General features: G+C 41.1%; 3 protein-coding genes and 1 pseudogene across 6 annotated transcripts in view; all 4 read left to right on the top strand.

Moving 5' to 3' along the window:
- Positions 1 to 2586: 2586 nt before the first annotated feature.
- On the top strand, positions 2587 to 9082 carry LOC110488571 (heterogeneous nuclear ribonucleoprotein A0). Of its 2 annotated transcripts, none has more exons than XM_090198164.1 (2): positions 2587 to 4287; positions 5534 to 9082. In XM_090198164.1, exon 1 carries the CDS (start codon positions 3208 to 3210, stop codon positions 4135 to 4137), a length of 930 nt encoding a protein of 309 aa, XP_090054290.1. In that variant the 5' UTR covers positions 2587 to 3207; the 3' UTR covers positions 4138 to 4287; positions 5534 to 9082. The 2 variants fall into 2 exon arrangements, with proteins under 2 accessions (XP_090054290.1, XP_090054291.1); XM_090198165.1 differs by having other exon boundaries at positions 5538 to 6047.
- roa0 (Heterogeneous nuclear ribonucleoprotein A0) lies at positions 7455 to 16784 on the top strand. Of its 2 annotated transcripts, XR_002468294.3 has the most exons (3): positions 7455 to 8188; positions 16124 to 16253; positions 16534 to 16784. XR_002468294.3 is itself a non-coding variant. In NM_001165161.1 (2 exon segments), coding segments are annotated over 2 exon segments (675 nt in total). In that variant the 5' UTR covers positions 7489 to 7557; the 3' UTR covers positions 16168 to 16783.
- On the top strand, positions 9954 to 10639 carry LOC110489346 (heterogeneous nuclear ribonucleoprotein A0-like; annotated as a pseudogene).
- Positions 16785 to 17194: 410 nt separating the features above from the next.
- Positions 17195 to 27720, top strand: part of klhl3 (kelch-like family member 3) — a 35963-nt gene continuing 25437 nt past the window's right edge. Inside the window, exons 1-10 of one of the 2 annotated variants that reach the window (XM_090198172.1) lie at positions 17203 to 17566; positions 19250 to 19372; positions 20677 to 20783; positions 20996 to 21117; positions 22305 to 22467; positions 23722 to 23831; positions 24485 to 24601; positions 24838 to 24987; positions 25118 to 25235; positions 25657 to 25942. In XM_090198172.1, coding sequence (XP_090054298.1) covers positions 17547 to 17566; positions 19250 to 19372; positions 20677 to 20783; positions 20996 to 21117; positions 22305 to 22467; positions 23722 to 23831; positions 24485 to 24601; positions 24838 to 24987; positions 25118 to 25235; positions 25657 to 25745 — 1119 coding nt within the window. In that variant the 5' untranslated portion in view covers positions 17203 to 17546 and the 3' untranslated portion in view covers positions 25746 to 25942. Of the gene's footprint in view, positions 17567 to 19249; positions 19373 to 20676; positions 20784 to 20995; positions 21118 to 22304; positions 22468 to 23721; positions 23832 to 24484; positions 24602 to 24837; positions 24988 to 25117; positions 25236 to 25656; positions 25943 to 27720 lie in introns of those variants that run through there. The other variant, XM_036942705.2, reaches the window with a different exon arrangement.

Consider the following 27720-nt stretch of genomic DNA (forward strand, 5'->3'; position numbering starts at 1 on the left):
ATCCCTATAGTGTTTACATTTCTCTCATGTACAGTGCATTCAGAAAGTATTCATGACCGTTCTAAATGTTATTGTGTTAAAGCCTAAATTCAAAATGGATTAAATAATTGTTTTTCTCACCCATCTACACACAATACCCCATAATGACCAAGTGAAAACATATTTTTTGAAAATGGTGCTAATTTAATAAAAATGAAAACATAAATATCTAATTTACATAAGTATTCACACCCGAGTCAGAACCTCTGGCAGTGAATACAGCTGTGAGTCTTTCTCTGAAAATCTTGGGGTTGAATACTTATTGACCCAAGACATTTCAGCTTTTTCTTTTGAATTAATTTGTAAAAATGTTTAGAAACATAATTCCACTTTGATATTATGGGGTATTGTGTGTAGGCCAGTGACAAAAAAAAAAGAATAATCTAAATTTAATACATTTTTAGTTCAGGCTGTAACACATATTTTCAGCTTCCAGGAATTGTGTACAGATCATTGCGACATGGGGCCATGCAATATCATGCTGAAACATGAGGTGATGGTGGCGGATGAATGGCACGACAATGGGCCTAAGGATCTCATCACGGTATCTCTGTGCATTCAAATTGCCATTGATAAAATGCAATTGTGCTCATTGTCCCTAGATTATGCCTGTCCATGCCATAGCCCACCGCCACCATGGGGCACCCGGTTCACAACGTTAACATCAGCAAACCGCTCGCCCACACGTCGCCATACACATGGTCTGTGGTTGTGAGGCTGGTTGGACATACTCCCAAATTCTCAAAAATTAAGTTGGAGGCAGCTTCATGGTATAGAAAATCACATTAAATTATCTGGCAACAGCTCTTGTGGACATTCCTGCAACAACTCTGGTTGACATTTCTCCCTCAAAACTTGAGACATCTGTGGCATTGTGTTGTGTGTCAAAACTGCACATTTTAGAGTGGCCTTTTATTGTCCCCAGCACAAGGTGCACCTGTGTAATGATCATGCTGTTTAAGCAGCTTCTTGATATGCCACACCTGTCAGGTGGATGGATTGTCTTGGCAAAAGAGAAATGCTCACTAATAGGGATGAAACACATTTGTTCACAAAATTTGAGAGAAATAAGCTTTTTCCTGTGAATAGAAAATGTCTGGGATATTTTATTTCAGGTCATGAAACATGGGAGCAACACTTTACATGTTGTGTTTATATTAATGTTCAGCATACATTAAATAAACAAAAATATTAAATAAACAATTTAGCTCGGAAATATTCAGTCTTTGCTCTTTTAATTTAAAATTGTATTGGATTTATTTGTATCTGTTAAGAGATTTAATACATGCTGTTTAGTTTATTTAGTACATTTAGTACATATTTAGTACATTTAGTTTAGTGTACTTCGTAAGAAGCAAGTTAATATACAAAGTAAACAAAAACCTGATGTAATTTGCATATTCATAATGAGTCTGCTGCAAATTTTCAGCAAACAGTACAATGTCTGCCACAAGTTTTGCAGAATTGATTGCCAGGTGTTCATAAGTTTCTGCAATCTATTTGCCACAAAACTCATTTGCACTTGAATTGGCCAAATTTGCCAAAGACTTGCCACAATTGTTTGCCAGAGGCCTGTTTCTTTCAGGAATATGGGATCAGCAGGGACATTCAATAAACCTCAAGACGACAATGTACATGATGAAGGCTGCTTACCTGTGATCAGTGAAAATAATAGTTTGAACACTGGTGGCACTACAAGTCTTGATTGCCCGGGTAAAGACATTTTCACATCTCCAGAGAGTGGGGTCCTCCCCCATTCAAACACAAATGAGCAGCAGCATAGGGTGATACCATGCCATTGTCTGAGGCGCTGATCTGTTTTTGTGCAAATACATCAGTCTTTCCAATTTACATCAGGAACAGCATCATTGCAGTTTTAGATTATGTAGATGTTTTGACTGATGTCGTCTATGCTAATATGGCAAAAATCACTAGCTAGCTAACCAACAACATTACTGATGTATTTGAGAGACAAAAAGTGCTCATTGTGCACATTTATTTCTGTTTTCAATAAACATTGGATACAAAATATAGTTTACATTGTCAACAATGTAAGCCAACCATGTCTGTTTTGCCCCATAGTTGTGCACGCATCAGTTTTGTTGCTAAACAACCAACCCCTCCATTCAGCTTGTTGGAAACTGGCTTGGGGTATCATTTTATGATGTAATTAATACAGGCAATTTTAAGGGATAGAAACATGGAGGGGAATGGCCCTAAAAATTGTCAAAGACTCCAGCCACCCTAGTCATAGACTGTTCTCTCTGCTACCGCACGGCAAGTGGTACCGGAGCACCAAGTCTAGGTCCAAAAGCCCCTGACTAGGGTGGCTGGACATCTAATCAAAGGGCTACCCAGGCCCCTGTTTTACGCTGCTGCTACTCTTTGTTTATAATCTATGCATAGTCACTTTAACTCTACCTACATGTACATATTACCTCAATTACATCGACTAACCGGTGACCAGCACATTGACTCTGTACCGGTACCCCCTGTATATAGCCTTGCTTGTTATTTTACTGCTGCTGTTTAATTATTTATTACTTTTATTTTCTAATTTTTTTTAACTTATCTATTTTTTACGTAACACTTATTTTTTTCTTAAATCATTGTTGGTTAATAAGGGCTTGTAAGTAGGCACTTCACTGTAAGGTCTACACCTGCTGTATTTGGCGAATGTGACAAATAAAACGTGATTTGATTCAATTGAATGATAGGTATAAATTCGCAAAATCACAATAAAGTGAACGAAGTTAGTCACACATAAAAAAAAGGATACTAACTACAACAGAAACATACTCTTAATTTTCAAAACGACTTTCCAACCCACACAAGAACAAAATATAATCTGTTTATTCACGAGGGTCAACTGGGGACTAAGGGGCTGCGGGAAATACACTAATCTGTCATGCATATGAATTACCTTGGCGCTAGTACTTTGGCGATTGATTTAATCTACAGATCACATAATCTCTGCGCAGCGTTTACTACATAGTGACCATCCTGAACAAACCCAATGTAAGGGGGCGTAACAGTGTTGCTGTAGTATGACGTCACTATAACGTCGGTATAAATACGGCCTGGATTCTATTTATTGACTCCACCTCTAAGCATTGCCTGTGCTTTTTTTTTTGTTTCTGTAGCGCAACGCGGTCGTTCCTGACGAAAATGGATAACTCCTCTCAACTTTGCAAACTTTTTGTTGGTGGATTGAACGTAGATACCGACGATGATGGGCTCCGCAAGCATTTTGAGCAGTACGGTCAACTGACCGACTGCGTTGTAGTTGTGAATAAGCAGCTACAGAGGTCCCGCTGTTTTGGCTTTGTAACCTACTCGAGCGCTGAGGAGGCAGATGCAGCAATGGCGGCAAGGCCACATGTCGTTGATGGCACCAACGTGGAGTTGAAAAGAGCGGTCGCTCGTGAAGATGCCGGTAAACCCGAGGCACTCGCCAAGGTCAAGAAAATATTCATCGGGGGACTGAAAGACGACATCGAAGATGAACATCTGAATGAGTATTTTTCCCAGTTCGGCGAGATCGAGAAGGCCGAAGTTATCGCAGAGAAGGAAACCGGAAAGAAAAGAGGTTTTGGTTTTGTTCACTTCACAGATAACGATTCGGCCGATAAGGCAGTGGTACTTAAGTTCCACAACATCAATGGGCACAAGGTGGAGGTGAAGAAAGCCCTCACAAAGCAGGAGATGCAAGCTACGGGCCGTGGCGGAAGGGGAGGAAGAGGCATGAGAGGAGGACAAAATGGCTTCGGAGGCGGCAGAGGTGGTTACGACAGCTACGGGGGTGGTTTCGGTGGGGGCTACGGGGGCAGTGCTGGTGGCTATGGCGGTGGCTACGGAAGTGGAGGCTACGGCGGTGCCTATGGGGGAGGCGCAAGCTACGGAGGTGGTTACGGCGACCAGATGGGAGGCTATGGTGGCGGCAATGGCTACAGTGACTTTGGCAGTGGGTACAGCCAGCAGTCCTCCGGTTATGGGCCCATGAAAGGCGGCACCAACTACGCTGGTAGGAGCCCTGCTCCCTACGCCCCCCGAGGCGGTGCAGGTGGCTACAGCAGAGGAGCGTATGGCGGCTACTAAACCGGTGGCTACGCTACGACAGACTATTTGAAAATACATCTCCACACATACCCGTCTGATCTTCAAACCGTACTCAAAATTCAGTCCACGGGCATTTGGCAAATGCGGACACTGTGACACCAAATCATTGAAGACCTCGAAACCAAACAGGTAGGAAGATCACTTCCCAGAACCTGATTTGCACGTCCAGCTCTTGCTATAGGACACGTTCGATTGCTAAATTCATTTATGTTCCAAGATGAGGGCGTGTAGCTGTCGTTAGTTGACCTGCTTTTTATTTTACGTATGCGTACATTCGTGTTTAGGTTAGTTACAGTTTGTTTTGATACTATACTTTCTCTTATCTCCATTTTAGCAAGTAGTAAGGAAATTCCCATGGATCTAGTCTAGAGGATTGGGACGCATGTGCTATATAATTGGATTTATTAGCTGACTATGTAAATGTGTATTCTGTCCACTAGCCTATAGGTTGTTGGGTACGCGTATTTGGTGGGCCGGATCCAGTTTAAACGTTTAATTTTCTTGCCAAAATGTTTTGTAAGTTAACGAAGTACGTCAGTAATTTCCCCACACAGAGCGTTCAGCTATGAGCTGACCGTTCCTTTAATTTACTACATAAATCTCATGTATATTGTATAATCTGTCTGAACATCAAACTACAATTGTTAAGCATTGGTATGCATATGTATGTTCATTTGAAATAAAGAGTTAAACAAATTTAGCTAGTTTTTATTCATTTTACTAGGATGCCATAAGTCCACTTCTGATATTGGTTATATTATGTGATATATTTGATCTTTAGTAGCTTCATGGCATTTCTTCCATTACACTTCCTGGGTGAAGGATCAGTTTTCCCATGGCCAATGCATGAAGGCGTTGTAGGTTTGCAATAACATTGTTCCATGTTACCAGGCGTTTTGAATATTGTGGACCTGGGGGCTCATTTTCTTTGATTCCTGCATTTAGGTGTTCATACTGTTATCCAAGTACGCCAAAATAGCAGTATCAGTTTGACTTTATACAGGAACCCCGTGCAATACCTGGGGTCGATTGTCATAGGATTCTGAAATATCTCTTTAGGATCACATCCAGCAAACTAGGTATGTAAATCAACCTGTCTTTACTGTGTTGGTCAAGTATTCAGATATGGTACTGAAATGTACTCGATGTCACCTATTTATAGTTCTTGCATTTATCCATAGTCGCTCTTATTTTGCCCTGTGCATCTTAGTTTACATGTTTACTGCACGCATTTGGTCCTAAATCTAAAATTAGGCTGAAGCGATTAAGTGCACATTCTACATTAATGAATCTATAAACTGGCACGTTAGGCATACCTCATGGCATAATGCTTTAACTGCAGTGTCTCATTCTTTACTCTTCCCCTCTCCGCCAGGTAGCCATGGAAACCAATCTGGCAACGACTTGGCTACATCAAGACCGGTGGTGGGGGGCACAGCTAAAGCTGTCCCACTGCCGCAGGTGATTTGGAATACCAGGACCTTATGCCCATATAAAATCGGGTTGCAGTGGCCAGCAGCTATCTACTTGTGTCAAGTCAATCTAGGTGGTTGGTGTAATTGACTTCTTTGGTTCTCTTACCCTTTGTAGGAAGACTGGGTGTGAATGTTCGATCGTGTACTATGGAAAACTGGACACTGCATTGTTGCCCTTCAAACCAGTTGGTTTGAAGAACATTGTGTTGAATGGGAGTTACAGCCTAGGGCTTGCACTCTTTACTCAAATGTTTGCAAATAACAATTAGTTACTCTAAACTTGTTAATTCAAGTTAGCTTCTCCATATTTTAGAGAAGGTAGCCAATTTGCTTTGAGCATTTCTTTCCACGTATTGTTCCTTTGCAGCTGACCATGTTTAGTAATGTTTGCAATAAAATGAGTACCTATTGTGATATTGTCTAGTCCCTGACAATTCTCAGCCCTAATGCGGGTATGCCATTAATGGGGCAGGTTCAGATTTTCTAATGTACAGTACCAGTCAAGTTTGGACATACTCATTCAAGCATTTAATTTGACTTTTCTGTATTGTTGGAATAATGGCGTTGACAAACTATGAAATATGTCATTAAGTGTACAATGACTCAATTTATATTTTAGCTTCAAAGTAGCCATCCTCCGCCTTGACATTTGTGTACTCCAGGCATTCAACAAGCTTCATGAATGCTTTCCCAACAGTCTTGAAGTTTGAACATATGCTGAGCAAGTGCTGCTCTTCCTTCACTCTGCAGTCCAATTCATCCCAAACCAACTCAATTGGTTTGAGGTCAGGTGATCTGATGCATCACTCAATCGTTCTCCTTGGTCAAATGGCCCTTAAACAGTCTGGAGGTGTGTTGGTCATTGTCCTGTTGAAAAGCAATTGAATTCTGAAATCCCCAGGAAAGCACCACACCACCTTCATGGCGGAAACCACTTGTGCAGCAGGTGGAATAAAAATGGACTCAGACCAAAGGACAGGTTTCCACTGGTCTAATGTCCATTGCTCTTTCACGCAAGTCTCTTATTGGTATTCCTTTTTTCCTTTGCAGCAATTGGACCAGGTAGGCTTGTCTGAACTCAAACATTTTATTTGGGTTGCAATTTGATGCTGGTAACAACGTATCCTCCACAGCAGAGGTAACTCAGTCTTTCCCGTGGCGGTCCTCAGAGCCAGTTTCATCAGTGCTTCGTTTTATGTTTTTTCTTTGCTTACTGTAACAGACTGTCTTACTATGGCTATTTTCTGTATACCACCCCTACCATGTCACAACACAACTGATTGGCTCAAATGCATTAAGGAAATAAATTCCACCTGTTACTTGAAATGCATTCCAGGTGACACCAAGCTGATTGAGAGAATGCCAAGTGTGCAAAGCTCTAAAGGCAAAGGTTGGTTTCTTAATCTAAAATGTATTTAGATTTTTTTTAAACACTTTGGTTACATGATTCCATGTGTCATTTCAGTTTTGATGTTTTCATTATTCTACAATGTAAAAAAATAAATAGCTGGAATGAGGTGTGTCCACGCCAAGGTTGTATGGCAAGATTGCATATAGAAATCGGTGTGTTGCACAACATTTATTCAGGAGTGCCCACTTTCTGACAATTGAATGTGCAATGCCTGGACACTGGAATGAAGTGTTGGGGTATACTACAAAGCAGGATCAAGAACATAGCTAGACGAATTTAAAATATATTTTTAAGAAATGTGCTTGGAATAGGCATTGTCTTTTTGGTTCATCAAACAAGTCAATTGACAAATTAGAAAAACTGCTATTTGAATGGAATAACCAATCAGGACTGGTGATTTATTTTACCAATCCTACGTCAGACGTCATTGCGTCAGCGGTCGCTGCATTCAAAGAGGGATACGATTTTGTCAGGGTAAATTGTATTTGCTCCATAACAACTCGGCTAGTAATCATGACGAACCAACTTTGTAAGCTGTTTGTCGGTGGATTGAACGTCGAGACTACAGACGATGGACTTCGGCAACATTTCGAGCAGTACGGCCAGTTAACTGACTGCGTAGTGGTCCAGAACCAGCAGCTACAAAGGTCCCGGTGCTTCGGCTTTGTAACCTACTCAAGCGGGGAGGAGGCCGATGCAGCCATGGCCGCCAGGCCACATGTCGTCGATGGTACCAACGTGGAGTTAAAAAGGGCGGTTGCACGGGAAGATGCCGGTAGGCCAGAGGCACTCGCCAAAGTTAAAAAAATATTTATCGGTGGGTTGAAAGACGACATAGAAGACGACCATTTGAATGATTATTTCTCTCAATTCGGGGCAATTGAGAAGGCCGAAGTAATCAGTGACAAACAGACTCTCAAAAAAAGAGGATTTGGCTTTGTCTATTTTGAAGATAATGACTCTGCCGACAAAGCAGTGGTGCTGAAGTTCCACACAATCAATGGGCACAAAGTGGAGGTGAAGAAGGCCCTCACCAAGCAAGAGATGCAGTCAGCCGGTGGTCGGGGAAGAGGCGGGCGAGGAATGAGAGGGTCTCAAAATGGCTACGACGGCGGAAGAGGTGGCGGCTACGGCAACTATGGCGGTAATTATGGAGGAAATGATGGCGGCTACGGCAATGGAGGTGGTTACGGTAACCAAGGGGGATACGGAGGAGGTTATGGAGATCAAATGGGGAGCAGTTATGGTGGGAACGGTTATAATGACTTTGGCGAAGATTACGGACAGCAGTCCTCCGGCTATGGTGCAATGAAAGGTGGTAATTATTCAGGCAGGAGCGCAGCACCGTACTCCCGTGGAGGCGCCAGTGGTTATGGCAGGGGTGGATATGGTGGTTATTAGACACCGTTGGCCACATTTGACCCAATAATTTGAAATGTTCTGATTTTCTGATTCAATGACCTGCATTTACACACGGGTCAGAGTTGCCCATTTCTTTGTTGCTACTATTTTCTTAATTAAAGTACTCGTGCCCCTCGCCCACCCTGATGTACCCTCCCCCTCCACCCGGACTCACCATTGGCCCTACTAAAGACATGGACACATTATTACCAATTCAACTTTCTGACTTGTCAATGTAGTGTAGTGATTCCTTTTCGATATTTTTTAAATTTAATTGTAGTTAACGTCGCTGCTTCCAAGACTTTGGTATGATACTGTATGTCATTAGTACCAGCCAGGTTAATAACAAGACATATTGCTTTAGCAACATGAAACTCAGGGGTATTAATGGATTTGAAAGCAGTCTTAGTGTATGCTTGTGTTTTTAAGATTATAATATTTAATGTCAAAGTATTAAGTACTTATGGTTATTGTATTATTATACTTTTTATGGTTACCTCAATGCTTTTCTCCATCCAAGATGTGCTGTTCAATACCTTGCAAAGCAATGCATTTTTGTGGAATGTTACTTAAATATTAGTTGGCTATTGAGCCTAACTCTCTTGGCTGTATTAAAGTTTTTAATGTTTGAAAGCAATCAGCGCTTATTGTCAATTTTAACCATTCTGACCTCTTGTTTCAAAAGAGAATCAAGTTAAACCTTCAGATCATTCAGCATCACAGTTCTATCATGAGGTAGTTGCATACCCTACTAACATACTATCACTGGTTACTTTCTTGTTCAGGAATGGACTAATCTGGGACTGCTATGTGGCCAACAGGCATGCATTTTTATTTTAGGCCCTCTATCATTTCCTGTGTTACGCCAATACCAAAAAGCTTTCTTGCTAATATTGTAAGCCTTTTTTAAATCACATTTTCAATGAAGGTGATTCTTGGTTTATAATCAGATATATATATTTTTAACGGGACAAGGATTTTGCAGATAACAACATATCCCATGTCAATAGACACATGTCTGACACTGGTTTGTTTTGATAATGGCAGTGAGTATTGTGATTTTTCTCCAGTACATCTGCTTTACAGTCAATCAACACTCCCATTTTTTTTGTTGCACAGGTAGCCAAAAAAAACCTGCTCCATACCATTACATATAATTGTAGGTTGTCCTTTTCAAATTACATGACAGGCCTGATTTTTTTATTTTATTTATTTAGAATATTCCAATTTACCAATGTGCACAAATATTAGGTCTGTGGTTATGGAAATGTATAAAATGTCAGCATTTACCTGTTTTGCTGTCAAAATGATAATTTTGTACTATAATAGGCCAAATATACCAACAATTTACAATAGCTTGCCAGTATGAGACCTGTACTCATTACGTCAACCCCAACCATCTGTCTCCCTCGGTGATCTATACATCTGACATTTTAGGCACCGGGAGAAGCACCGTCAAATCAGTGTTGACATAGCATAATCAAAGCGAGATACTAGAGACGTAAAATCAACTCTGCAAGCTCTTTGTTGGTGGACTAAATGATTACACCACTGACAATGGCCTTTGTAAACCATTTGAACAGTATGGCGAGCTCACAGATTGTGTAGTTATTCAGAACCTGCAACTACTGCGGTCTGGTTTTGTAACTGCTAGTGCTGTGGAGGCAGACACTGCAATGTCCGCGCGGGCTCATGCCCTGGTTTTCAACAATGTTGAACAGAAAAGTACAGTGGCACGTGAAGATGCGGGAGACCCTGGCAAACATTAAGAAACATTTATCGGTGGTTAAAGAAGCTACAGAGGATGAACTTCTGGACGAGTACTTTCAGTTCGACACTATCGAGAAGGCCGAGGTTATTATCAATAATCAAACTGGTAAGAAGAGGGATTTGTTTTTCAAAGATACTGATTATGCCGACTAAGCAGTTGTTCTTTAGTTCCACACCATTAATGGCCATAAAGTTGAGGTGAAAAAGCCCTCACCAAGCAAGAAATGCAGGCTGCTGGAACCCCGTGGCGGGAGGGAAGCAAGGTCTCAAAATGGATATGTCGGTGGCTATGGCAACTAGTGTGGGGGTGCATCAAATCTCACTCAAAGCAGTCCCATCCCCCTAGTAACTGCTGGAAAAAGTACCCAATTGTCATACTTGAGTAAAAGTGAAGATGCCTTTAAAAGAAAATGACTCAAGTGAAAGTCACAGAGTAAAATACTACTTGAGTAAAAGTCAAAGTATTTGGTTTTAAATGTACTTAAGAATCAAAAGTAAATGCAATCACTAAAATATACTTAAATTAAAAGTAAAAGTATAAATAATTTCAAATTCCTTACTAAGCAAACCACACAGTGTTTTCTTAATTTATAAAAAAATAAATAATTATGGATAGCCAGGGGCACACTTCAACACTCAGACATAATTTACAAATGAAACATTTGTGTTTAGTGAGTGTCAGATGAGGCAGAAAGGATGACCTTGGATTTTCTCTTGATAAGTGTGTGAATTAGATCATTATCCTGTCCTGCTAAGCATTCAAAATATAACAAGTACTTTTGGGTGTCAGGGAAAATGTAAGGAGTAAAAAGTACATCATTTTCTTTAGGAATGTAGTGGAGTAAAAGTTGTTAAATAAATAGTAAAGTACAGATACACCCCAAAACTGCTTTTGTAGTGATTTAAAGTATTTTTTACTTAAGTACTTTACACCACTGCCTAGTAAAAATTAACTCTTAATAACATTGTTCCGACCAAACATTCTATAATGGCACAAGAGTGACTGAATACTGAGCCCAAGTGTTTCAGACAGGAAAGTTACTACAGTATTCACTATTTAAAGCTGGCCTAAATAGGTAGCTAGAGTTACTTTGGCCATCTAGCAACTAACTACAGATACTCTTGGAGGCAGATGTCTCTACCTTCATAACTACAGTGTATTCTGACCCCTTGACTTTTTCCACATTGTTACGTTAGTCCTATTCTAAAATGGATAAAATATATATTTTTTGTCATCAATCTACCTACAATACGCCATAATGACAAAGCGAAAACAGGTTTTTAGAAATGTTAGCTAATTTTATAACATATTTACATAAGTATCAGGCCCTTTGCTATGAGACCCTTTGCTATTGATCTCAGGTGCATCCTGTTATCATTGAAAATCCTTGATGTTTCTACAACTTGATTGGAGTCCACCTGTGGTAAATTCAATTGATTGGACATGATTTGGAAAGGCACACACCTGTCTATAAAAGGTCCCACAGTTGAGAGTGCATGTCAGAGCAAAAACTAAGCCACGAGGTCAAAGGAATTGCCCGTAGAGCTCCGAGACAGGATTGTGTTGAGGCACCGATCTGGGGAAGGGTATCAACAAATTTCAGCAGTATTGAAGGTCCCCAAAAACATAGGCCTCCATCATTCTTAAATGGAAGATGTTTGGAACCATCAAGAATCTTCCTAGAGCTGTCCGCCAGGCCAAACTGAGCAATCAGGGAGAAGAGCTTGGTTAGGGAGATGACCAAGAACCCGATCACTCTGACAGAGCTCCAGAGTTCCTCTGTGGAGATGGAAGAACCTTCCAGAAGGACAACCTATGCAGTACTCCACCAATCAGGCTTTTATGGTAGATTGGCCAGATGGAAGCCACTCCTCAGTAAAAGGCACATGACTGCCCGCTTAGAGTATGCCTAAAGGACTCAGACCATGAGAAACAAGATTCTCTGGTCTGATGAAACCAATATTGAACTCTTTGGTCTCAATGCCAAGTGTCACGTTTGAAGGAAACTTGGCACAATACTTACTATTCAAGATCAAGGGAAAGATGAACAGAGCAAAGTACAGAGAGATCCTTAATGAAAACCTACTCCAGAGAGCTCAGGACCTCAGACTGGGGCGAAGGTTCACCTTCCAACAGGTCAACGACCCTAATCACACAGCCGAGACAGCGCAAGAGTGGCTTTGAGACAACGCAAGAGTGGCTTTGAGACAAGTCTCTGAATGTCCTTGAGTTGCCCAGCCAGAGCCCGGACTTGAACCTGGTCGAACATCTCTGGAAGGGACCTGAAAATAGCTGTGCAGCGACGCTCTCCATCCAACCTGACCGAGCTTGAGAGGATCTGCAGAGAAGAATGGGAGAAACTCCCCAAATACAGGTGTGCCAAGCTTGAAGCATCATACCCCAAAAGACTTGAGGCTGTAATCGCAGCCAAAGGTGCTTCAACAAAGTACTGAGTAAAGGGTCTGAATACTTAGGTAAATGTGATATTTCAGTATTTTTTTATACAGTTGCAAAAAATGTCAAACCGATTTTGCTTCGTCAATATGGGGTAGTGTGTGTAGACTGAGGGGGGGACAAAACAGTTTAATCAATTTTATAATAAGGCTGTAACAAAACAAAATGTAGAAAAAGTCACAGGGTCTGAATACCTTCAGAATGCCCAGTAAATTTCTAGACAGCGGTCTTCATGCCCATAGCAACTACAGAGCACTAGAAGGCAGATGTCTTCACTCCAAAATGTCTCATAACTTAGGTCTAAATGTCCATTGTCCACAAGTAATAGGACTACTCCTTTGGACTATTTTGTTTTGAGCAGTGGAGGACTGCAGTTTTGTATTTTGCCCAGATGTTATTGAAATTAAGTTAAATAGCCAAGTCTCTTTGCTTGTTAGTGCATTTTTTTTTCTTTAGGTAATGTGTTGTAAGTAAATTGCATTTTGTTTTAAATATTTGGATTTAAGTTGGCGTGTTATTAATATGGGACCCCATGTTTGACTGACTAGCCATGTAGTCAATTGCAGTGAACTTGATTTTAGTCATTTCCTGCATCTAATTAATTAATAGGCAACTGAAGTTATATTGGCCATAAAATATATTATTACTTGCCCCGACACTATACCAAAGTATATGATCAAATTTGCCCAATAGTGTTTGGTCTCAAAGGAACGTCTCAATGCAGTATTTAGGCTGTAAGGACTAGGTCATACTTTTTAAGTATTCTAGGTTCACTGCTGCTGTTCCCGAAATGTAGGCTATTTGTTTTAGTTTGATTTGTTATTCCCATTTAGTTTATATGTTAATAAATAATTGTATCATTAGTATGGTTATTATGCTATAGTTGTTACCATGAACATTGTCTCACTTCTCAACTACTTCAAATTCTGATAACAGATTTTTATCTAAGCGTTCCAGTTGTTCTATTTGACAGTAGAACCACAAAGGAATTCAGTAACAAGGCAAGAAATATTATGTGAACCCTTTGGAATTACCTGGATTTCTGCAAAAAATGTATCCTCATCAAATTTGATCTGATCTCCATCTAAGTCACAACAATAAACACACATAGTGTCTCCAAAAGCTAATTTGGAGTCAGGAGTCCGCTAACCTGGAGTCCAATCAATGAGACGACATTGGAGATGTTGGTTAGAGCTGCCTTGACCTATAGAAAAACTCACAAAATTTGAGTTTGCTATTCACAAGAAGCATTGACCGATGTGAACCATGTCTCGAACAAAACACCAAAGATTAAGAATGGTTGACTTGCATAAAGCTGGAAAGGGTTACAAAAGTATCTCTAAAAGCCTTGGATGTTCATCAGTCCACGGTAAGACAAATTGTCTATAAATGGAGAAAGTTCAGCACTGTTGCTACTCTCCCTAGGAGTGTTCCATTCTGCAAAGATGACTGCAAGAGCACAGCGCAGAATGCTCAAGGAGGTTAAGAAGAATCCTATAGTGTCAGCTAAAGACTTACAGAAATCTCTGGAACATGCTAACATCTCTACGACACGTAAAACACTAAACAAGAATGGTGTTCATGGGAGGACGCCACGGAAGAAGCCACTGCTGTCCAAAAACAACTTAGCAAAAGTGCACCTGGATATTCCACAGCGCTACTGGCAAAATGTTCTGTGGACAGCTGAAACTACAGTTGAGTTTTTTGGAAGGAACACACAGCACTATGTATGGAGAAAAAAAAGGCACAGCACACCAACATAAAAACCTAATCCCAATTGTAAAGTATGGTGGAGGGAGCACCATGGTTTGCGGCTGCTTTGCTGCCTCAGGGCCTGGACAGCTTGCCATCATCAACGGAAAGATGAATTCCCAAGTTTATCAAGACATTTTTCAGGAGAATGATAGGCTTTCTGTCCACCAATTAAAGCTCAACAGAAGTTGGGTGATGCAACAGGACAATGACCCAAAACACAGAAGTAAATCAACAACAGAATGGCCTCAACAGAAGAAAATATGCCTTCTGGAGTGGCCCAGTCAGAGTCCTGACCTCAACCCGATTTTGAGATGCTGTGGCATGACCTCGAGAGCAGTTCACTCCAGACATCCCAAGAATATTGCTGAAATGAAACAGTTTTGTAAAGAGGAATGGTCCAAAAAATACCTTATTTGGTACTTTGAATTAAATCATGTATAACTTAGGGTATGAAACAACAGTAAGTAACCTGCTGTGGTACGGAAAACGTAATCAGGGTTTGTACTTTTAAGCACCTTGAAATTAATTCCTAGATTTTACTGAATGTATACTTTATTCTTATTTTCTACCAACTCTTGTTTTGATAGCTATTCAAGGCAAACTATTTTATATTCAATCAATCAGATTTGGTAGAGTAATGAATAGACTATTTTGTATATCTTTCAACATATACGTATTACCTCCAGAATGTCTTATTTCTTCATAAAAGGAATTATTGAGCTCTGTTCCAACACCCTTAGTGAACAAATAGGCTGGAGATACCTAAACTGTATCCTCTACGTCATGGGAATCTCCATGGTACTCCGAGCTGTAGAATCCCAGCTGAAAGTCCATAGGATATGCTTCCATAAGACATCAGGTTTGTTACAATACTTTATACACAAGACATTATTACATAACATCAATATTTGATCTTTAACATGGAGTCCCATTGAGGGGTTAAGCTCTGTACTACAGTCAGGTTTTCACATGTTGGTCAAACATGCATGCATCTGAACAATAGCTCAACAGTCCACTAATTCCAGATAAATAAGTAAATCCATTATATTCGTACTTTCTGGAAATTGGTGTCTTCAGCTCTTATCTTAACAGTGTAAATACAACAACCTAAAAATTCAAGCTTGGATGTGATTCTGGACCTTTTTTGTTTGATAATTATAACCCATAGCCATTTTAGACAGGAGCTTGGAGTTCCTGACACATTAGTCCAGATTTTCTTTTTCCAAAAAAGTAAAGAGAACCGCGTATTATTTGCAAGGTTTGACGCTTCAGTTATTTGCCGTACATAAAGTATCCCTTCCCTCACCAACTCAGTGTTTTGCCTGTGTTCTGCTTTTGTTATCAACCATTTTACATTGGAAAGTCAATTAGTCCTGTTCTAACAGCTTCTATAGTTTTGCCCTAGGCCTAGTCTTGCATCTAAAAGTATTTTCCATAGTAGCTTAGGTTCATTTTGGTTAAATGACTGGTTCAATTTATTTTTGAAGGATTGGCTGTACACAATACATCACACACTTGACAGGTACTTGTCCTGCATTCTACCCCCCTTCCATGACGAGTTGTGATTAGTAATTATAACCACATGGCCCTTGTTCAAACATGCGTCATTGAAATATTCCTGGGCCTATTTCACTTCACTGAGAAACACATTTTTGCCTGTCTGGATGACAATTTCTAAGATGTTATTTTCTTCCACAGAATGGATAGATGACACATTCTTCTTCATAAATCCTGCTGGTTGATGAGGATCTCAAGGGATTGATTGGATCAAGATGAGGAAAGTTCCTATAAGGAGGGAAACCCTGTTTATGGCACTGGAACGGCTATGGTGACTTTACTTTTTGTACTCATTTACTTATTAGAGGAATTCTATTTACATACATGTAATTGGATATGACCTACACAATTATATTCATTCAGTGTTTATTTTCAGTCAAGGAACTTCTGTATGTTTTTGTCTTCAGCCTAAGGAGGGCAGCATTTCTTTGCTGATAAATGGTGAATGACTATCTGGTTTAAAATGTTAAATTGCCAGTGGATAGTAACTGGATACTGCATGGCTTTTAGAAATTGTTTTAATGGTGATCTAATCCAAAAAAAATTGACAGGTGTGACCCTGGACTGTGCTGATCCAGCTCCAGTGGTCCTGTCATTACAGGATGAAGAATGTCTGTGAAAAATGCGGGTGTTTTGAAGGACCTCTGGCCTAATATCCACCTGTTAGGAAGGTTGAAACTTTCAATGAATCATTAAGATATGTATCCTTGTTTTGTATTCCAGTTTGTGGAATCACATACTGCTTGTTCTGTACTGTTATATTTGTTTGTGGATTCAGTAAATATATTTTGTTTTAAACCTATAGCTACATTCTTCATTCTTTTCAAATGTAAAGCTATGTTTTGTGTGTGAGCTAATTGTATTGTAATGTAGGATGCATGCTGTTTTAAGCAACCTTGAAACAACGATGACTTAAAAAAAAAAAGAAAAGTGAAACACATTAGGCCTACATTCTCACATTTCAAATTCACTGTCACAGACCCTCCTCACACTTCTAGCCCTAAATAAGCTTCCACACATTTTTGCTAGCTAAAACTTTGGGCGATAACTATTTTGAATAGCCTAATGTTAACTCACATGTAATTAGTTCATACATCAATATTCTATATTATGTTGATATATTACCACGTTATCTAATTGATGGCTTGCTAGTTTGTAATCGACAACGAACATTGCTTGATTGGATCCTTCTTCATCGTCCTGACACGCCGTAACCTAGCAACGCGGGAGCAAGGAGAACCAAGATTTTCCTCCGGTGGAACAAAGCTTTGTCGATTGAAAATGGGGCAGGATGAAGCAGCAGTGACTGGGAAACACATTCTCTAGCCTTTCTTGCTCAGTCAGAAAATAACACATTTTGTTAATAGTTTAGGGTAGAAAGTAAATAAGCAGTAACCATGACAAGATGTCTGCTTATTAGCTAGGTTTATTTGTCAGCTAATGAATAAGTGTAGATTCGATAAGCCACCTCATGCAGTGAGTGTTGTGTTGGACTTTGAACGATTCATTTTGTGCATGGGCCCGTAGCCAACCCCGGTACAACTCATGCAGCATATCTGATATCATGGACTGTGCAACGTTGGGGTAAGTTGTCAGAGGAGTCATGATGTAAGTGTAGTCTTCCGATGAATACCGTACAGCTGTTGTCGGATATAACTTGCCAGTTGATTTATAGAGATTTGGCATTTTCCATGAATAGCTGGCTAACTTGCTAGCTAACTACTGTACTGCACGCATTTTTATGCCGATGTAGCTAGCTAACATTAGCAAGCTAAGCGAACAGCGTGAACAAAAAGCAATCCCAGGACAGCTGTACCTATCTTCTAGTTTGTCAATAAGGGTAACACATACTTATTATATCGTGGTACTAGTAACCAAGTCATAGTTAAAGATAATAACTGCCAAATTAGCTAGCTAGGTAACTAACGACCAACACATCAGCTGCTAGTAACGTTACTGTACTCTGTGTTAGCACACAGTACAGGCGTTAGCCACCTAGAAACTGTAGCCACTGTACTGAAGCATACGTTACTATACGTTGTCCTTTAAAATATATTTTGCTCAGTTATTGAGCAGTGAGAACCCAGCATTATCTTTTGAAATTACAGTTGTATTTTGTTAATGCTATCTTTGTACAAGCTGGGGTGACGATAGTTGACTAAACTCCACGGTGAAGGAAGTTTCTGATGACTAGCTCCGACCACATCGATTCGCCCAGTCAATACTTCAAAAAAAATTAAATTATGAAACGACTACCGTGTACATAGGTTTGTGCTCTGTAGTTGTGAGCCTTTTTGTTTGCTGAAATCTCTACTTTTTCAATAAACCTTAAACAAATACAACTACCGACTGTTTCCTTGTTGAGATTTAATTGGAAATTGCGCGGAGTTGCCATTTTACAGCAATGAGCAAACAGTCGGTGGGTGTATTTGATTCACGTTTATTGAAAAGTGTGGATTTCAGGAAACAAAGAAAGGAACACAACTACAGAGTACAAACATAGGTAGCCGTTTCACATACATACATACATACAAACACACACACAACCGGTCAAAAGTTTTAGAACACCTATTCATTCAAGGGTTTCTTGGAAATTTCTCGCATGAAATAGCCTTAATTTCTCAGAACAAGAATAGACTGACGAGTTTCAGAAGAAGGTACTTTGTTTCTGGCCATTTTGAGCCTGTAATTGAACCCACAAATGCAGATGCTCCAGATACTCAACTAGTCTAAAGAAGGCCAGTTTTATTGTTTCTTTAATCAGAACAACAGTTTTCAGCTGTGCTAACATAACTGAAAAAGGGTTTTCTAATGGTCAATTAGCCTTTTTAAAAACGATAAACTTGGATTAGCTAACGCAATGTGCCATTGGAACACAGGAGTGATAGTTGCTGATAATGGGCCTATGTAGATATTCCATAAAAAAATCTGCCGTTTACAGCTACAATAGTCATTTACAACATTAACAATGTCTACACTGTATTTCTGATCAATTTGATGTTATTTTAATGGACAAAAAATGTGCTTTTCTTTCGAAAACTAGGACATTTCTAATTGACCCCAAACTTTTGAACGGTGTGTGTTTGTGTGTGTATTGAATTTGGGCGAATCGATGTAGTCAGAGCTAGATTCCACAAAGCCAGGTCTCTGCTCCACTCCTTCACCATGGTGTGGAGTTTAATCCACTAGGGTTATGACTTGAGGTTAATGATCTTTGAGCTATCCTAGCTAGGTAAGTCTATTTATGTCCAGTTTATCCCTGACCAGTCAAGAATCTAGTGTCCAGCAGCCAACCTGTGACTCCGAGGAGGATGCAGTGGATGCAGGGATGCACACCTTCAACCACACCCATATGAGAAAGGCTTTTCAGCTGATGAATGACTTAAGGAGGTGGGTTGGTTTCACCCTTGCCAGGACACAGATGAGTAAATTTCTTAAATACACTAAAGTCTGGAAATGGACCTCTCTAATCCTCTTCAAGCCAGAATGTTGAATACAATTAGATTTGATACCGTGGGAGCGGATAGCGCTGTTGGCTAGAGCACACCTATAGCCTACACGATGAGATTATTATGGACAAAAGAGCGAGAATTTTTATTTGTCAAATGGCAGCCAAGCATCGATGATCATGTCACCAGAGAAAGACCCTCAATACTTATTGGAAAGGAGCATCAAGCTCATCACCTTGCACTTTCACCACCCTGTGAAGTTCATTATAACTTATTTCATCTTCAAGTTTTAATGTCACATGCAAAAGTACAGTGAAAAGCTTTTCTTGCGAGCTCTAAAACCAACAATGAAGTAATCATAATTTATTTCTGTAGCCTGAAGCCTAAGAAACTGCATGCTTTCCTTCCCAACGAGTCATAGTGGGAGGACCACACAACATGTCATTGCGTGACTACAAGTTTACTTTGATATGATGGTTATTATATCAATATTTGCTCATAAAAGCACTTCCACCTACATTTCCCACCTTCTCTAGCTTATTTTCTTTTGTCAACATTTGGAAAGTTTACCAAAACATTTTATGTTTCCATCAGGCTTGTCATGACATTTTTGATCTGACACATACTTTACTCGCATAAAAAGGTTGGATGGAAACCTGGTTAGTGAGTAAGACACAAGTAATCCAAAGACATTGTTAAAACCCACCCACGGAACCCCCACTTTTTTAAACTAGGCATGTCAGTTAAGAACAAATTCTTATTTACAATGACGGCCTTCCCCGGCCAAACCTGGACGATGCTGGGCCAATTGTGCGCCGCACTATGGGACTCCCAATCACGGCTGGATGTTGTTGGTGTCGGATTGGCGTAGGGTCTGTTTCTAAGTACAGAATCGATTTCAGAACAATTTGAGATGGTGGGTGTCATGCAAAGCGTGGTGTTCTTTTGTTTTATCTAGTTCCATAGTATCCCCTTTTTCCATCATTGAAAATAAGTATTGTAATGTGTTGATAATTTAACCCAGATAATATAACTCATTATACACATTAATAGCCTACACATTATACTTAACAGCCTATTCTTGGCATCGAGTAGCCTACTGTGCAATTACCTAATACAATGACCTTGGCACACAGCGGGAGCATTTATACATCCAGTTGACAGTTAATAAGAAATCATCAGTATGATGATTGTTGAAAACGCCGTTCATCAACAGCCAACCTTTCGGATCTTTTGTGTTTACAGTAAGAAAATGCTGTGCGACGTTCTTTTGGTGGCGGGAAACATAGAGGTGCCAGCTCACAAGTTGGTGCTAGCCTCCTGCAGCCCCTACTTCTGTGCCATGTTCACAGGTATTATTACACTTCATATAGTTCAAGGTAAATAGTGTAGTGTATGCATTTGTGTGTATAGATTACATTTGTCATCATTGTGAAAGTAATGGGTCAAGTGAAAAATGTTGTGAAAGTGAGGCCCGCTTTATTGCAACAGTGAGATGATTGTTTTCCTCTTGTCACATAAAACCTTCTCAAGTGGTTTCTCTCACTATGTGTGTGGTGGACAGGGGACATGAGTGAGAGCAAAGCCCAGCAGGTGGAGATCAGGGATGTGGATGGCCAGACACTTAGGAAGCTGGTGGACTATATCTATACAGCTGAGATTGAAGTAACAGAGAACAACGTTCAGGTGAGCTACAGCGTCCCCATCTGTGTCTCAACCAAGTTAAACTGAGTACAGCATTGGATTCCATGGATCCTTTCATGTTGCCTTTGTATTCCTTCATTGGACTCTTCAAATTTACTGGCTGTTTAAGTGGCATAGAATTGTCTCCACCTACCCGGGCCTTTCCCTTTCTCCTGCGTTGACAGTCTGCTCCTTCCTTGCTGGTGAGGCCAGTGTTTCAGCAGGCAGGGTATTTCCTGTTATTATTAGCTCAGGAAATGTGCATGGAGCGAGGGGAAATCCTCTGTGTTTGCAACATGCCTGCTTAGACGTGTGTGTGTGTTTTAGAATGGCATCCAAGTCTCGTCATAAGACTGGATAATTTTTCATTGTGTGTGTGTGGTGCTACAGTACTTTCTGTGTGGGCTCTCTCAGAATGTGTGAACCACAGCTGCGTAAAACACCCACTATAATAGTCAACCTGTAGCTCCCTGTTCAGACCTAAGGGCAACAGGCAAAAACATGAATAATCACAGGGCTTTTCAAAGAAGAGCCGAGCTAAGTGACCTAGTTTCTATGTGTTTGCACTGCGTGGGGATGTGGGCAAATGGGAGCGCTGGGCTGCCTGTTAAAGCACACAATAGTACCAACAGACTGGCAGGATGGAGGCTAATAAACCAGAGAAGCCAAATGGCTCCTTTAGAATTGACCAACATATACCACCAGTACATATTATTCCAGTTGTCTGGTTAAAGTCTGAGAAACAGCCAGGGATGCAGAGTTCTCCTGTAATCCCTGCTGTCCTTGTTTTGTGGTTTTCCCAGTTTAAGCCCTTATCCTAGTAAATATTTGTCTGTTTCCGGCCCTTTGTCCATTCTGAGTCTGGCCTCTGTTTCGGTTGCCTTCTAGTTTGGTATTAACTCTAACACTGGAATTAAATTGGAATGAGTCTGCCTCCAAAATATTCTTCAAACCGTTCAATAATATTAAAATCCTCTGAGTTCTAAATAAAGAGATTTGCTTGGCATTAGAAAAACAAGCACAATGAAATTTGTTCCCTGCTACTGTGTATTCTATTAGTTGTCCTGATGATTGTGTCTTTTATGGGCTGCTCTCTCTTTTCTCTCTCTCCCTTTTGTGGGTTGCTTAGATGTCTGTTATGTCTATAGTGTCTCCTGCTCTGTGTTCTGACCTAAGGTGTGTCTCTGTAGGTACTCCTGCCTGCAGCCAGTCTCCTGCAGCTGATGGACGTGAGGCAGGTGTGCTGTGAGTTCCTGCAGAGCCAGCTGCACTCCACCAACTGTCTGGGCATTCGAGCCTTTGCTGACCTCCACACATGCACACAGCTCCTCAACCAGTCCCATGCCTATGCTGGTGAGTGGACTCCCACCTCACTTCTAGGATTCAACAGGCAGAGCATGTGGGAATTAGGGGAGGGGATGGAGAAACTGGCCTCTGTCTTGGTCAGAAGGAAGTTAAAAAGCAAACTGCAGAAGGGTTGTGGCAAAACCAGAATCTCAATACTCGATTTTCCATGGCAAAAATTAAACCGTGGCGCAGACCAAACTCTTTGGATCTTCAAAAACTTGCTTTATGTCAAATATTGTGTGCTGTAGCTTGAAAACTGGAACTGGATGACAACATAATGATGTTTGTTTCCCGCTTCAGGTTTTCTTTCCTTGCCATACTTCTTTTATTGTATTGTGATACTGGTTTCGTCGTAACCCTATACTGTACAAAGTTGACATTTATGATAGGCTACTTTCTACCACTGTAATCTAATCCTCGGGCGGGCCGCCTAAGCTTTTTTTCCGGTCACCTAAGTCCAAATTGTAATTTTATTATAATTTAAAAATATATATTTTCGGGATGGAAAAATGGTTTCAGAGGACTCAAAGGACTAAAATCAGATAATGGACCTATATATATTTTTTATAATATAATTTTTGAGAACCAACAATCACCAAAATAAAAGCTAGATGGGGAGAACTGAAAATTCAAAAAACAATGAATTTATCAGTATTCATTTTGTTATTATGTTTGAGCAGAAGAACATAGCATTATCCATGGCAAAATGCATAGAATTGCAGGAAACTAGCTTTAAAATGGCAACATTTTCTCTCAGTTGCATGGCAAAATGTGTAGAATTGTAGGAAATTCGCTTTAAAACTGCAATTCGCTTTAAAACGGCTAAATATCTTATCAGCTCCATGGAGAAACTTGTGGAATTTCAAAAAATTCTCTACAGTGCCAAGAATGGGGGCTCTAAAATCTTTGCCGACGGCCGACCACGCTCATTGCCATGCCCCCCTACCACGCCCTCTGCCACGCCCACCACCACACCCATTTTTTATCCAGACAAAAACCTTTGGAAGTTCTTGATTAAGACTACTGTTAGAAGATATTACCCTTGTCCTGTTTTGCATGGACAGTCTTCTTCTAAAGGCCAGTATCCCAGCTAGCTGTCAAGACTGAGTATATCAAATTTGACCTTACATTGTGGAGACGTGGTAAACTACTGGAGCTTGCTGGCCATATGCTGATGACCTTTGTCATTTCTCAGGGGTGTAACATTCTGTGAGAAGCCTAGTTGTGTTGCTTAACCATATGCTTGTGTTTGTTTAACAGAGCAGCATTTCTCAGAGGTGATGCTGGGAGAGGAGTTCATGGGCCTGTCTCTACAGCAGGTGTGCAGTCTAATCTCCAGCGACAAACTCACCGTGTCCACAGAGGAGAAGGTCAGCCACCAGAACATCCCAAACTTCCCTCTGATTCTGTTCTGTTCAGTCACACACTGCAGGCTCCTATCCTATCCTATCCTATCCTATGAAGAGTACTTCACTTCCAATTACTATGCAAGACAAGTGCATTCCAGGAACTCCACTATCTGTGCTATGAATTAGCTCAGGCTCTCAAGCTCTCTCCTCCTGGTCTTATTCAGACGACACTCACCATAACAACAGACTCCTCATGACTCACTCCTGCTGTAGTAGAGGACAGCCATCTCACAAACAGCCTGATCCCCGTCCCAGAGTGACTTACCATAGAGGGAGAGAGAGCTGCTTCTGCCAGTGCTGACCAACCCACTCCAGGCCTCATGCTCCACTTGCTAATGTGCATACAAAGCAAAGCCAACCCAGACGTACACACCAACATGACACCAGCCCTGTTTCTAATGTCTCTGCCCCTGTCTCCTGTCTCTTCAATCACGGTTCTGATCCTATCTATCTTCAGGGAACGGAGCAGGTTGGATGAGCTAGAGAGAGAGAGCGAGAGATATGGCAGATGGCTGTCTGTCTGTGTGTTCAGATAGAGGGGAGTCACAGCACCGGTTAGATCCAGTTCTTGTCCTCCCCCGTAAATGTAATTAACTCTGTGTTCTCTCTCTCAGGTGTTTGAGGCCATGGTTGCATGGATAAAACACAACAAGGAAGCTCGTCTGGAGCACATGCCAAAGCTGATGGAGCACGTTCGTTTGCCACTACTGTCCAGAGATTACCTGGTGCAGGTGGGTCACACTCATCACCACCATTCATCTTGTTTTTTCACGTAGCATTAATAATGAATCAAGCTCCCAAATTCTCCAGCATAGAAATCATACTGTGAGATGTGAAAACCGGTGTATATGTTTTATTCCAGATGGTGAACTTGAAAATATTGTACACATTGTGCTTGTTTCATGTGGCTCTATTGTCTTCCTGTCTGCACTTTGTGTGTGCTCACTGTGCTGTGTCCGTGGAGTAGATAGTGGAGGAGGAGGCCTTGATCAAAAACAACAACATCTGCAAGGACTTCCTGATAGAGGCCATGAAGTACCACCTCCTGCCCTCTGATCAGCGCCACCTGATCAAGACTGACCGTACACGCCCACGCACGCCTATCAGCCTGCCCAAGGTCAGACAACACACACATGCGCGCATACACACACACGTACAGACACACACACACTGTTATTTATACACACACTGTTACACACACTGTTACATGTAGCTAAATAGGAGCCCTCTTGTTGCGTGTGTGTTAGGTGATGATAGTGGTGGGTGGTCAGGCTCCTAAAGCCATCCGCAGTGTGGAGTGCTATGACTTCAAGGAGGACCGCTGGTACCAGGTTGCTGACCTGCCATCCAGACGCTGTCGAGCAGGTAAACACACTCTGGTCTCTACTACCTCTGAAATTACACACTCCCCTCTGACTTTTCTGGTCTGCTGGGGAAACCTAAAAGCCTTTTATTGCAAGGCTATTCAACTATTGTATTATGGGGGCCAGATTGGAAGAAGGTTATTTACAGGGACATTTTCTACATGGGATTACTCTTCCTAAAACCGGTATAAAAACAATGCATTATAATTATGGATTATAATCTTATAAAGCACTTTTATTTAAATAAAATAAAAATTAACTTTAAGTGCTTCAAGATTTGCCTAATTTTGTGCATCAAATTGCTTAAACAATGGAACGCATTTGTACTTATAACGTAGTTGACCTGGATCACATGAATTCTTTTTTACTTTCCTGTTCGTTTTACGTACATAACTTCATCTTTTGTTTTCATTTACACACAGAAACCTTTTATGCACAGCATATCTCAGTTGACAAGTTTTTGTGGAGAAGGCTCTCTCCCAGCGCATCAGTAGAGAACAGGTTCCTGTAACAAACTGCACCAGCTCAATGGGGACTTCAACTCATCAAATCTCATTGCAAAGTTAGCTTTCAGTTTGTCTAAAAATGTTGACATTGATCTGTACTGATGATGACTGAATATAGTTGCGCAGTGTAGAGAAATGTAGTGTTTTTTGGGGGCTAAAATCAGAGGAGAAAATAAACTACTTTATATAGAGAAATAAATTTGTTTTTTTTCAGTCATGTGAATAACTGTTTTATCCCTCCCCTGTAGTCCCAAATGAAGTCCATTCAATTGAATGAAGATGTCACTGAAAACCCCCCCATCTGATACGAACTCCTCATCCATCATTTGCTAGATATGTGTTGGCTTTCTTGTGGCGGCAATCATGGAGAAAAGCAAATATCTCCTGCCTAAGCTCACATTTTTTGTAATAAAAAAAAAGAACCTTTGTTTAACTAGGTAAGTCAGTTAAGAACAAATTCTAATTTACAATGCCTGCCTACCCCGGCTAAACCCGGAAGACGCTGGGCCAATTGGGCGCCGCCCTATGGGACCCCAATCACGGCCGGATGTGATACAGCCTGGTTAGGCTGCTCTCATAGGCTGCTCTCTTGAGAATTATTACCTTTTGATGCAAGAAACCTCTTTTTTCCCCCACAGTAGAGCGAAACATTCATATAGTGTTAACTAAAATGAAAAGCTGTGGAACATTGAATGAAGTTTAATGTCATACTTCTCTGCTCAGGCTCATATTTCTTCTGTGCGGCAATCCGAGGGGAGCCGCGCACACGCCCGCAGTTTAGAGGGAACATTGGCCATAACTGAGTCCATCGTGTTTTTTAACTCACTGCTGATTTAAGTGCAAAGCTCGTTCTGGTGTATCAGGCAGTGTAGTGATCTCATCTGCGGTGAAAGAGCAGATAGGCGGGCAGACAGACCCTGTACCCCTGTTAGCAGTTCTTATTGGCTGTAACTGCTATGTTGGATGATATTGATTGACAGCACTTAATGGGCGGGACTACAGGAAAACAAAGGTTACGTATGTAATTACGGTTACGTGAGCTATTAGATCACTCCAATATGGTATCCTTCCGCTCGGCAGGGTACATTCTGTTTAAGAATTTCAGATTAGTCACATGTACTGGGTAGTGCTGTGGCTGGCCCCCTTAAACAGCTGCCGCCGCACTACTCCCTCCTCGTGTCCTTTTCTAGACGCCGTAGATCACCGACAAGAGGATTAGAGTGATCCAATAGCTTGCATATCCGTGGTTAGATATGTAACCTTCGTTATGTAGCACTATATTGGACACTCCAATCTGGTATCACAATGCCATATTAATCGGTGAACTAGGCATGGCCAGACGAGCAAAATCCCGTAGGACTGAGCTCAGGGCAGTCATGGTTGCCGTGTGCCTCTATCCCCCTCCAGCGAAGTGGAGGCAACACCCAACATCCATCCCGACCTGTTTGCGGCAGCAACATTGACTTGATAGTACCTAGCAAAAGTGCTGGATGCCCATCTGGCCAAATACACTTTGAAAGTAGATGACGCTCGACCCGCATCTAGCAGTGATTGTAAAAAGTGTAAAACCGTTTGTACATCACACCCTCACACCAAGTACAGAATATGCCCCACCGCATTTGATATGACGCGTTAGTGGAGGAAGCCCTGGCATTCTGCAACTTGTTAACCACTTTGTCCTGAATGACTAGACTTTCCCAATTTACGCCTCTCAGGGGCCAAGCCCAAAGCTGAAGGCTGCGTGTGTCTGGGTGCCAGAGGGTCCCTCGAGCCTGAGAGAGCAGGTCGGGTCTCAGCAGCAGCTGCCGTTGGATCCCAGAGAGGAGGGACGACAGGAGGCTGAACCATGGTCGTCTCGGGAGCATCTTGAACTTGAGCTCCTTTAAACATTTGTTGAGGCCGCGCAGGTCCAGGATCGTCCGAAAGCTTTTTCGGCACTATGAAATACCTGGAGTAGAACGCACCCAGCCGTTCTAGTGG

The sequence above is a fragment of the Oncorhynchus mykiss genome, chromosome 14 (genome assembly GCF_057628025.1).
Source record: "Oncorhynchus mykiss isolate SJ-2025 chromosome 14, ASM5762802v1, whole genome shotgun sequence".
NCBI lineage: Eukaryota > Metazoa > Chordata > Actinopteri > Salmoniformes > Salmonidae > Oncorhynchus > Oncorhynchus mykiss.